Source organism: Dendropsophus ebraccatus, chromosome 11, assembly GCF_027789765.1.
Source record: "Dendropsophus ebraccatus isolate aDenEbr1 chromosome 11, aDenEbr1.pat, whole genome shotgun sequence".
Classification (NCBI taxonomy): domain Eukaryota; kingdom Metazoa; phylum Chordata; class Amphibia; order Anura; family Hylidae; genus Dendropsophus; species Dendropsophus ebraccatus.
This window is the reverse complement of record NC_091464.1, coordinates 45,700,934-45,713,301: the sequence shown is the minus strand read 5'-3', so window position 1 is coordinate 45,713,301 and position 12,368 is coordinate 45,700,934. Positions and strand designations below refer to the sequence as shown.

At 40.7% G+C, this 12,368-nt stretch overlaps 1 protein-coding gene across 3 annotated transcripts in view; it reads left to right on the top strand.

The window, feature by feature from the left end:
* Window positions 1-12,368, top strand: part of SGSM2 (small G protein signaling modulator 2) — a 237,801-nt gene that overhangs the window by 172,363 nt on the left and 53,070 nt on the right. For all 3 annotated transcript variants that reach the window (XM_069946266.1, XM_069946265.1, XM_069946267.1), the window contains exons 4-6: window positions 3,945-4,106; window positions 6,230-6,297; window positions 11,263-11,411. In XM_069946266.1, coding sequence (XP_069802367.1) covers window positions 3,945-4,106; window positions 6,230-6,297; window positions 11,263-11,411 — 379 coding nt within the window. The remainder of the gene's footprint in view (window positions 1-3,944; window positions 4,107-6,229; window positions 6,298-11,262; window positions 11,412-12,368) is intronic.

Below are 12,368 nucleotides of genomic sequence, written 5' to 3'. Positions count from 1 at the left end.
TAATGCACATTGACTTATTTCAGCATTAAATGCATTACATCATAATCACATGAGAGTCATTATGGTGCATTAGCTTCTTTAAATGAGCTTTGAAATACAGATGGGAAAGATGAAAAACAGACACTAAAAAGTCTAAGGAAAATGTTTTTGTCTTCCTAATGGAAGCTACATCAGAATGTTATGTTATGCCAATGGTGCTATTATTATCCATAAAAACAGTATCATAAAAATCACACACTCTAATTAAACTCCTGCAGTAGATCTACAATACAGCCTGCAGGTTAGTGGAAGTACTGTAATAGTTCTATATAGTCAGATGTTCAGAATGTTAATTACAATTTAATAATAATAAAATTAGCATAAGTAGTAAATAAAATGGGTCCTCGAGTTCTTAAGTGAGACGTGAGAGGATTATAAATTTGAGGTCCAGGAGTTGTAACCACACCAATAATATAAATCAGGTCCTGAATCCCTTTGGTTATAAAGAACAATGAGTTACAGTTTTCTATGCAGTTACAACTTGTTCAGGAGAGGATCAGAAGATTTTGACTTGGCCCCTAATGATACCTCTGCACTGCACTAGGAGCTTAGATGCTGATGAATGTTACTGTTCATAAAATGCCATTCAGGCACTAACTTAGTGGTTAGCAGTGTTGTATGGGTAGCACGTAACCCTATCTCTCAGTGAGCTGCTAGTTTGTCTTTTAATACAAGAAGGAATTGAGCTGTTTTATTTTTTAAAGAGAATAAACATTTAGCAAAGGGAAATGGGCAATGGGAAGTAACATAAGGAGAGGAAAAAAAAAAAAAAAAAAATATATATATATATATATATATATATATATATATATATATATATTTTTTATTGCAAAGTTTGTTGAAATAGATAACCAAGAAATAGAAATGATTATTTGGGGTACTATGTTTCAAAATGTATTAGTAGTGTAGGGATCTTCCCGGGGGATGGTGTGTTTGGACACAGTTCACAGCAGACTTGGACTTGTAAAATAACAGCTTGGCGTTTATTTGCAGCATAAACAGTCCATAACAGAAATATAGCAACACTGTGCTTTAAGAACAAAACAAAAGGTCTTGCCCGTCTGGGCGCTAACTAACAAAGCAGGTTACCTCTCTGGCACTTCAGTCGGCAGTATTGCGGGGTGTGAACAGGCCCCAGCAGCGGCTGTCTTCCCAGCTCTCACCAAACAGCATGCAGGCTGTTCACTCCTGGCTGAGAGCCCCCCTGCACACTGAGCACACCTTTTGCCTTCTTAGGCTGATTGGGATCAGAGCTCACCTGATCCCAAAACCCATACTGGATCGAGGGGGAGGGAATGGCAGATCCCACTACCAACCTATCCACCATTCCAGTAAATCCAGGCCCGGTAAAAATAAATAATAACTCAGCAGCATAGCACTGCTGAGCAACAGATCCCTCCTGGACTTACCATCTCACACTATGCATCAGCCTAGGTGAGATGTACACCCCCTCGAACACATCTCCAGTGACATGTCTACAGTAGTTACATAGTTGAGAAAGTTAAAAAAAACATAGGTTTATTAGGCCTGAACTATAATATGACAAATGTATCAGTGTTAAATTATGACATTGGAAGAGCCCAAACACATCAAAATGCCCAAACAATGTAACTATAATGTACAATGTTTTCAGTAAAATAACTATTTATATTAGTTGTGAAAAAAGGGATAAATATTGTAAATTTAAGTTATATTAAGATGATTATTGCAAAGTGCCAACACAGCACCTTAACCATAATGCTATACAGAGCAGGGACTCCCATCATAATGATGGGAGTCTGTGCTTCAATGTAGTACACAGCAGTGCTCTGTGCACCGCTGTGTACTGCACAGCCTCAGGAGGTAAGTAGTCAAGATAGTCATCACCACTTACGTCCATGCTTAGGTATGTGATGGAAAAAAAAACAATAACATCAGTATTCAGAGTAAATATCACCATACATATTATCGCCATATTTTTATTATCCAAATCCTGTATACCGAGACCAATACCACCAATAATACAAAGGGCAAATATTACTGCCACACCATAACCACATTACCACTATACTGATACTAAACAAATTCAGTATACTAAAATGAATAATAGCAACAGTACGATATTATAAGGGACAAATATTACCACCACTGATAAATGCCACCACTGCTACTGAATGAAATCCACTGTACAGAGTAATATGACCTCATGCAGTGACCATATAAAGGTAAATCCCAGCCCTACACAGTTTCTGCACACTAAATAAGTGATTACAGTGCAGTTACATCCAGTGACTCACAGGAGACGTGATCTCTGAGTGATTCATAGGGGATTTCTTCCCTGATCAGAGTCGCTCACTCTTCCTTTTCTTCTCCATCTGCTTGTGCCATCATGAGGACTTCTCCTAGGCATGGCTTGTCACCATAGAATCTGCCAGACAAACATTTTAGGATCCTCACTCTCGCATCATCCTCATCTCTATACAAATTCCCCATATGTATTGCCCCCGCGAGCCCCATATTGTATTAGGCCCCTACCGGTAGCTCCGATATAGTATTAGGCCCCTCTGTGCAGCTCCAATATAGTATTAGCCCTCCCTCTGCAGCCCCCATACAGTAGAAGTCCACCACATGCTACTCCCATATAGTAGATGGCCCTCACATGCTGATTCCATATATTAGATGGCCCCCATATGCAGGCTAGCCCATACAGTAAATCCTGTAAAGGAACTCTTGGCTGACTAAGTTTAGTCAACACGCAATTTAATGGCCTTCTCACCCTGGACAGGTGTTTCAGTTCCGGAGCTCAAACATTTTATTCTTTTCACTTAAAATTGCAGCCATATTTTGGTAATATTTTATTGTGTGTGAACACAGCCTTAAGAGTTTGACAAAATGAAAAATTGCAGTTTAACTGGGGTGGTGATAACTTAGCAAACAAATTCAACTGTACAGGTTCTCTGCTGCTGCTGTGCCACTACTCCCAGTCCCTGGCCAGTGTCTTTTATCTTCCAGTCCCTGTGACGTCATTGTCACCTACAGGAACTGCCCTGTCAGCCAATCAGTGGCTGCAGTAGTGTCTCACCTCAGTCACTGATTAACGTAGCAGGCAGTTCCTATGGTGACCTGACTGGGACATAGAGGAGGCCAGAGGGGGACATTTTGGCAGATGGAACCATGTGGCATGCCAACGGCAGGGGACTGAGACAAGTGACTTGGTTGTTATGTTAACACCATTTGGGCAGACAACCCTTTTAATTTTAGGAGTATTTAAGATCTAGAGTTTTGGGGCATTAAGGCTACAGTAGGTTCACACTGCGTTTTCAGCATCTGTTTAACGGATCGTTTTTTTTTTTTACGGTCAAAAAAGTAGTGTCAACAGTACTTTATTGTGCGTCAAAAAAAACGCATCTGTTTGGATCCGTTTTTGTTATAATGGAAGTCAATGGAAAATCGGATCAAAAACGGATGCACACAAATGCATCCGTTTTTTGCAAAAAACGGATCCGTTAAACGGATGCTGAAAACGCAGTGTGAACCTAGCCTAACCCATGCATTTCTAAGAAATCATTTTTATCAGTGCTCAGATTGTAGAGAACAAAAATAATTGCATACAAGTCTGTCCATTACCCTTGCTGCCATGCATTTTTAACTCTATCATATTGACTTTTGTTCCTCTGACCAAGGGTGTTCTTTAGTGCTTTATGCCCTTTCAATATATTCACTGTTTTAAACTTTTATGTATGTCTGATTTTTAGGTACTTTAAGACGAATACATTCAACATTATTTACATATAGACTATGTATTTTACTGATAAGCTGCATCTGCTATAATAAATGAATTTGTTTGTATAATGTGCCACCAGTGCTTGAGAGACTATTTTAGTTTGTGAACCCCTTTAATATGCCTTAATATCTTTTTCTTTTAGGAAGAATTTCTCAAATGGACAGGATTCCTTAAAAAGGCAAAACTCCACTCCAGGCCGGACGGTCACACTCACCCCACAGGCCCTTAAGCACATATGGGTCCGCACTGCTCTTATAGAAAAAGTTCTGGATAAAGTTGTACAGTATATTGTAGATAACAGCAGGTAAGGATAAAGTGACATTTTTAAAGCCATAACTTTATACTTGCCCTAAAGCAATTTAGGGTGAATTCACCCATTATATATTTGTTGTGGAATTTCGGGTGCGAAATCTGGATAAATTTATTTTCAAATTCAGAAATAGATTTTATTAAAGCTTAAATGCCTAAGGCTGGGTTCATACTATGTTTTTGCAATCAGTTTTTGAAAAAACGAATGAAAAAAAGGATGCCTTGTGTGTGCATCCATTTTGATCTGTTTTCCATTGATGTCTATTATAAATTTTTTTTTTTTTTTACTGACACATAAATAGGGTTGACTAAGTTTTCATGTACATTAAAAAAAGGGATCAGTTTTGATCCTTTTTTTTTATAACGGAAGTCAATGGAAAAACATCAAAACAGATGAACACAAAGGCATCAGTTTTTTGCAAAAAACTGATAGAAAAAAATGGATAAAAAAAACAGTGTGTGAACCCAGCCTAAAGCTAACCGGACATGTGTCTTAAAGTGATGTATTTCTCTGTCCTACAGTTCTGTTCTTTACAGCACAGGTCCACATACTGTAGCTGATTTGTGGTTCATGAATAGAATTCTCAAAATATACACTATGACTGTAGTATTCTGGTCAGCATCTTATCTGGAAACCAAAGTGGAACTGACAGAGAAAAACAAAAGTTGAAAGATTTGCTAAATTTCTGTGTTTTTGACCCACTTGTGGTTTTAAGTAAAAATACTGATCAAAATACATATGAACACTTCCTCCCTCTGACCATCTCTGGTGATTAACTTCTGAGATGAAGAGGGGCAGGAGCTTGTCGCAGGCAATCGTCAATAGCTGTCCGATGTTGCAGTGACAACCGGCAGTTATTGGACATTGCATGCAGGCGTGGCAACATGCTCCCGCTCCTGATATCACCAGGGACGGTCAGAGAGAGGAAGTGGAGCAGCAGAGAGGAGAAGAGGTAGGACCTTTTTTGCTCTCCATATAACCCCTTTAGGCCATGTTCACACATGGCAAAACACGTGACACATGAGCCGTACTTTCACTGTTCACTGAATAGCAACTGCACAAAATAGACACGTCAGTTTTCTGTGCAGCCGCATGGAATCCCGGCTGTAGTGTAAACAGTGTGTATACACTGCGGCTGGGATTCCATAGGGGTTAATGCAATCAGTGGCTGTGATTAAACAACGGCCATTGTTGCAAACCTGCAACAACGGCTGTTGTTAAATAAAAAAATACATGTGTGAACTTGGCCTTAAGATGCATGTTCTTAGTAAGTTTAGCACATCTTTGACCATGCCACAAACTAAAATCTACACAGTGCTAAACATGCCCGAACTCCTGTTTTAATCTCTATAAGTTTCTAGTCTAAATTCTAATAAATCTGTTGGTCCGCTGGTGCCTCTTTTCTCCCACTAAACCCCTCAGACTTTTTTTGTTTTAAAGAGATGACAATGGTGTAAAGTCAAGAGACATGTCAAAATCATCTACTTTTTTGTTTTTGCCAAAATAATAGTGGAAAGCTCTTCCTAAATCCCCCCCCCCCCCCCAAAAAAAAATCTTTTCCATTTTACTGTATTAATTTATGAAGTTATTTTTGTAATTAAATATTGATTCTAATTAAATGAAACAAGCTTTATAAACCATTTCTCATCCTGAGAACATGGTACCGTAATACCAGCTCAGTCAGATTCATATAACGTCCTTTAAGTAGATTAGCTGGAATTATTAACTTATAGATTTAAATGTTAATCCTCTTTTAACAAGAGAATATTATTATTCAAGATATGATGTACTTGTAATAAATTAGCTGAAAATCCAGGTTAATACTATATTTTAACATGGGCTTTGATGTATGAAAATAGATCACTGAGCCTAAAAGAAAAACATTTAACAGGGAGAAAATCAAGTAAAGAATGAAGGATCAGATAATGTATCCCGTAGTGAGTTCTTTATATAGTACTTTATACTTACTAAATCTGCTGTTGCAGTATGGTTTCTACACTGTAATATCTATGCATACCCCCCAACCTTTTGGTTAGACAAAGAGGGACACGTATGGCTATAGTTTCAAAGTTCTATTTTTAAATGTTTGTAATTGCTCATGTTTTTTATATCCATAGTAAATATTATGAAAAAGAAGCTCTAATGTCGGATCCAGTTTGCGGTCCAATTCTGGCTGTTCTTCTAGGTGAGGATATGAAAACAAAAAATATAATATAGCAATAATTGTGATGCTTCCCTTGAAAGATGTGAATAATGTATACCTTTTTTTCAGCCAACCTTTGATGTCAAAGGTCATTTGATACTCAAATCACTTAATTTTAAAGCTTTGTTCACACACAGTATTTTTGCTCAGTATTTTGCAACCAAACCAGGAGTGGATTAAAAATACAGGAAAAGATATGTTTACTGTTGAAATTGAGTGGAGGGCTGCCATTTATTGGCAAATATAATTTGAAAACAAAGGCCATTGTTTTGAAATAATGGATGTTATTTGCCTTTAAATGGCAGCCATCCACTCAATTTTAACAGTCTGTGAGCATAGCCTTTCTTTGTTTTCCATCCACTCCTGGGTTTTGGTTGCAAAATACTCAGCAAAAAAGCTGTGTGTGACCAAAGCCCAAATATACATTTTATTAATCCTTAGTCTTGGCATAATGAAGCATTAAAGAGACTCTGTCAGTAGGTTTTTGCTGTACTGTCTAAGGGTAGCATAAAAATGCACATATAGGGCTATTTCCCTTAATTTAGTAGATCATGGAAGCATCAAATTCTCTCAAAAACGGTGACGTCAAGATTCAGGTGTAATTCCTATGGAGTGTCCAGCAGGGGGTGCACTATATATAGAAGTCAATGAGTACCATTGACTTCTATATATAGTGTGCCCCCTGCTGGACACTCTATGGATTCAATGGATGTCTATGTATGCACACATATACACTGTACTACTCCTCCCATCATCTGCTCATAGTATGAGCAGATGATGGGGGAGTAGCTCCAGGGCCATCCCAATCACCAAACAGCCCCCGCCGCCACATATACACTGTACTACTCCTCCCATCATCTCACATTATCATCCCATCATGATGGGGGAGTAGTACCAGGGCTATCGCCATCACATGCACTTTCCTCACTGATGCCGCCTCCGCTGACATTGCCGCCGCTGATGCACTCACATGCCCTGCCGGGTACCCCGACAGCTCGGGTAACATCAGGGAACAAGTCGGCAGGAGGCTGGGGCGGCGGTAAGCCCTGCAGTCAGTCCCCTGCAGGGCATGTGAGTGCATCAGCGGCGGCAATGTCAGCAGCAGCATTGGCGAGGAAGGTGCATGTGATGGGGATAGCCCTGGTACTACTCCTCCATCATCTTATCATACTATGTGCAGATGATAGGAAGAGTAGTACAGTGTATAAGTGGCGGTGGCAGGGGGCTGTTTGGTGATTGAGATGGCCCTGGTACTACTTCCCCATCAACTGCTCATACTATGAGCAGATAATGGGAGGACTAGTACAGTGTATATGTGTGCATATATAGACATGTGTTACATAGACATCCATTGAATCCATAGAGTGTCCAGCAGGGGGCGCACTATATATAGAAGTGTCAATGGTACTCATTGACTTCTATATATAGTGCGCCCCCTGCTGGACACTCCATAGGAATTAACCTGATTCGTGACGTCACAGTTTTTGAGAGAATATAAAGCTTCCATTATCTACTAAACTAAGGGAAATAGCAGTATATGTGAATTTCTCATAATTAATGTACATTAGGAATTTGTCTAACTTTCCATAAGTAATAACATATTAAAAAATACTTTTGGCCGAACTTCTCCTTTAAGGCAAAGGGAATTGGATTTATTGTCAGTGTGAAAAAGGGCCAAACCAGGTAAATATTTTTTACAAAATCAATTTTTTTTGCAATTACTTAAATATCAGGTGCAACACTTGGACGTTTCTACCCGCCCCGGGGTCTTTTTCAACAAAGCATCACATGCAGGACCAGACCAGCACCAGTATCGTTTTTCTGCATACCCATGTGAGGTTGAAAAAGACTCTGGGCAGGTCAAGTGTTGCACCTTATATTCATATAATTTCAAAATTAGTACACCAGATAGGTGCTTATGTATAAAATATTTACCTGGTTTGGCTCTTTTTCACGTTGTAAATAAATCCAATTAACTTTGCATTAAACAAGAGTGCTGCAGACTTGTTCTTTACAAGCACTGGGCTGAAGCTCTTCTGAACAGCTTCTCGACAACACCTGCTGTGCACCCTATTTGAATTCTACTAATTTAAGGCAGCATAATCCTAGTGACATATTCCCTTTAAAATGCCCCCTCACTAAATCTAAGGGGCCTGTTACACGTCCCGATCATAAAGTGTAAACAAGCGCTGATCTCCTAGATCGGTGCTCTTTACTGATCAATTACAAGAGCCGGGCAGCAAGGGTTGCACGGACATCATTAGCGATGTCCATGCAGCCTTTGCATTTAGTGTAAAATAATGAAGTATTAACTTACCTTAACACATTTCCCGGTATCCTGGGGTCTTCCCGGTCTCTGCAGCTCTGCCTTCTGTTCCCTTCTGGTCCAGTCTCTGTACTGACAGGTGGTTCAGCCTTTGTGTGGCCATATTAATTATCATTGTGTGGCCATATAATTAAGCAATATCCCTCCTCACAATGCAGTCAGGCAGGTAATGTCCTCTTGTCAGTCACCAAACCCAGACTCATCCATCTTATTGCCAGATAGAGAAATTTTTACAAACTGACTTGTAGCATCAGTGGATCCTTTTAAAGTACCATGCTGGTAAACTCTTTGGAACAACCCATTCTTTCACAAATGTTTGTGGTCTATTCCATCCAAGTAACACTGAAACACTTCTATGAAGATCTAAAACATTTTAAGAGGCCATCCATAAGATATCCAATTACAGTAGGATTTGTGGGTGCTATACTGTGGGCCATACTGTATGTGTACCTGGCATCTAGCTCCCAAATGTCTCTTCAGCAGCATAGTATAATGTATATATATGGAAACTGGAGAGAATGGAACGGCTGCACATCCCATCTATGGCTGATACTAATGCCGCTAGGCCTATATTAAAAATCAACACCAGAGTGTCTGTATATGAATTGATCAAGCCATATTGCCCCGTGTACCACCGCGCAGGTCTTCTGGTCCACACGGGTCCCTACGCTAACTCCACACCGTGTCGGTCAGCGACCGCCAACCCCGCAAAGCGTGCACATGCAGGGAAGGGAGGCCATGGAACGGCCCTGCAACCCCAATGTCACAGGACCAGACCCAGAAAGCCCCACCAAAACCCAGCCAGCACCACCGGCGGGGAAGGCTGCCCCCAAACGACGCAAGTATGGATATGGTATTACACTTACCATTGCTGCTCTCACAGAATGGGGAAGACATAGGGTCCAGACATGTGAGCACAGGCATATCCTGCTAATTTTGGTCATGTGGGTCTTATAAAGGAGTGCGAGCTGTTCAGAGAGGGAGAACTGTAAAACACGGAAACTGGAGAGAAAGGAACGGCTGCACATCCCATCTATGGCTGATACTAATGCCGCTAGGCCTATATTAAAAATCAACACCAGAGTGTCTGTATATGAATTGATCAAACCATATTGCCCCGTGTACCATCCACAGGTTCTCTGGTCCACACGGGTCCCTACGCTAACTCCACACCGTGTCGGTCAGCGACCGCCAACCCCGCAAAGCGTGCACAATGTATATATATATTGCTGTAAACTTAAGTTGTGGCAGCTGTACAGTACTTTTCCAGTCATGTTAGATTACCTACAGGGTTTCATTGTAGTCTCTAACCAGATACATACCTTATAAAGGCTATGTTCACATAACGTCAAAAATAGAGAAAAAGCGGACGCTTTTGATATTTAAAAAACGTCCATTATTGCCGCAATTAAACCGACTGCAATACAATGCATTAAAGTCAATGGAAAGACGGACATCCAATTCACACAATGTATTGAATAACGGACGTTATCACCGCGGACATCAAAATAATGATCATGACAATAATTTTCGGACGTCTTTTGCAAACAGCGGACGTTTTTTATTTGTTTTGCTTTTGTCACCGTTCGTTCTCCGATTTTACTATAGAATTCAATGGACTTTTCAATTAAGCCACACCCAAAGTCCAATTAGTAACCCAAACAAGAATAATGTACCAACAGCCGTCATTGCACTGAGAAAAGAGAAAGTTAGACAGCTAAATGACGTCCGTTACTCCAACAGATTATCTGACAAATTTTTTTAAGCCATGAAATGGATTTGAAAAGAGGAGAAATCTTAGTCTTTCCTTTATTACCTGTTCCTTGTTTATAGTCCATTCCTGGCTTTGGCTCAAAAAAATCTGTGTGAACATAGCCAAAGACTGCATAAAGACTGTACACACATAACAGTATATGATTGAGATTATTCTCAAAGCCACTTCATTCTTCTCTTGCACCTGTGCAATAAAATGCTTGCTTGGATGCACAATATAATTTTGCCTTACGTATCTTACATATCTTCGACATTTAGGCTTATTTGTTGTCCTTAAAACCGATGTACCTACCATGCATTTACTTTCCCTTCTTTTTCTTCTTCCACTTTCCTATGAGACTTTGCAGAACACATCCACAGACAGGAAGCCCTTTAGGAAGAAAAAGGCAGCAAATGCTGGTACACAGCTAATGAGCTTCCATTATCCTAAGGCAGTGTTTCCCATAGAGGGTTCCCAGAATCCCTGCATTTCCTTGAGCACTATTACAGTAGGGAAGCCGAGTAGATCCCAGCCTGCTCAGAGATGCTGTGCTAAGCAATAAGTAAATCGGAGCCAAATTATAGCACTGCACAAGAGAATGCGTCAGTGCTTTACCTGACCCTACACTACGCTTGATTCTGACAGGCATGACATTAAGCTTTTTTCAGGGGTTCCTCTGTGATTTTAAGGCTTGGAATCGCTGTTTAAGGTTACTCAGATGTCATACCGCAAATTGCAGTCATTTAAACTGTATAAATGATCATTTGACATTACCGTGGCATTCTCACTGACTGCTACAGCAGCTGTCTCATAGCGATGCAGCTCTGCCAATGTAATGTTATCATTTTCTTCTTGCTTTGCTTTACAGTGGGTCCTTGTGCATTAGAATACACAAAGCTAAAAACTGCTGACCATTATTGGACCGATCCCTCTGCGGATGAACTTGTCCAGAGGCACAGAATCCATGGTGCTCACACTCGCCAAGACTCCAGTCCTTGCAAGCGGCCAGCTCTGGGTGTATGTATTTAGGGTTTTCTAATATGTATTGTCTTCATAAATATGGCTTCCACCCAGTCCATTCTAACAACAAATGTTAGTTTCTGCAATTAGAGTCGCAAGGGTGGTAGGGTTGGGAACTGCTTTTATTCTTAAGTGCAAAGAGTCAAAAAGGCCTTCCCAGGCTCGTGAAGTGTAGGTGCTGAGGGCTGGAACATGTCTTCACTCCCCCTTCCATCCCATCTCCTTGCTTGATGGCCAGTCAGTCATTGGAAGCTGAGCCTGACTGTCACACAGGGTGAGGGATGGTAGGGGGAGTAGTGAAGTATTACAGCTTGCAGCAGATCAGGGCCTTGGGAATGCCTCTTTGACTAAGAATAAAAGCATTTTCTATGTTCTGGGAACACAGCTGGTTATATGAACTGACAGATTGATTTTAACTGGCAGTGTCATAGTTTGGGCCCTAGTGGCAATGTTTAATAATGCTATGAAATCTCTAATGCCTCGTATACAACAGTATTTACAACTGAGGAGCCACAAAATATCCCCAAAATGTGGGTTGGTGACCGCGGTATTCAGACATACATTTAGAACTACACATATTCCTGTTTTCACTTTTAACCACAGTATGCCCATCTAGTCACTCTCCCTGTGGGTGGATTTTTTTTGCAACTGCTGGGTTGCAGCACGACCCCATTCACTTGTTCGAGTAAAGGGGTCATGTGACCAGGTAGTATGACGGCAATTCTCAGTCAGGCGACCAGAAGTTGCTGTGTAACCTTAGCTTAATAGTTGATAAGCAATGGTTGTAGCAAGAAGCTAAGATGTTTAAGGGGTACTCTGGGCTGGGGGGTATTTTGGTGGATCGGCGGGGAGGGGGTGGAAATTGAAGCCGGAGGTCACTTACCTCCCCCGTTCCAGCACTGGTGCCCGGATCACGCCACCCGCTACTCCTGTCCTGCGTCCGCTTCCGTAACG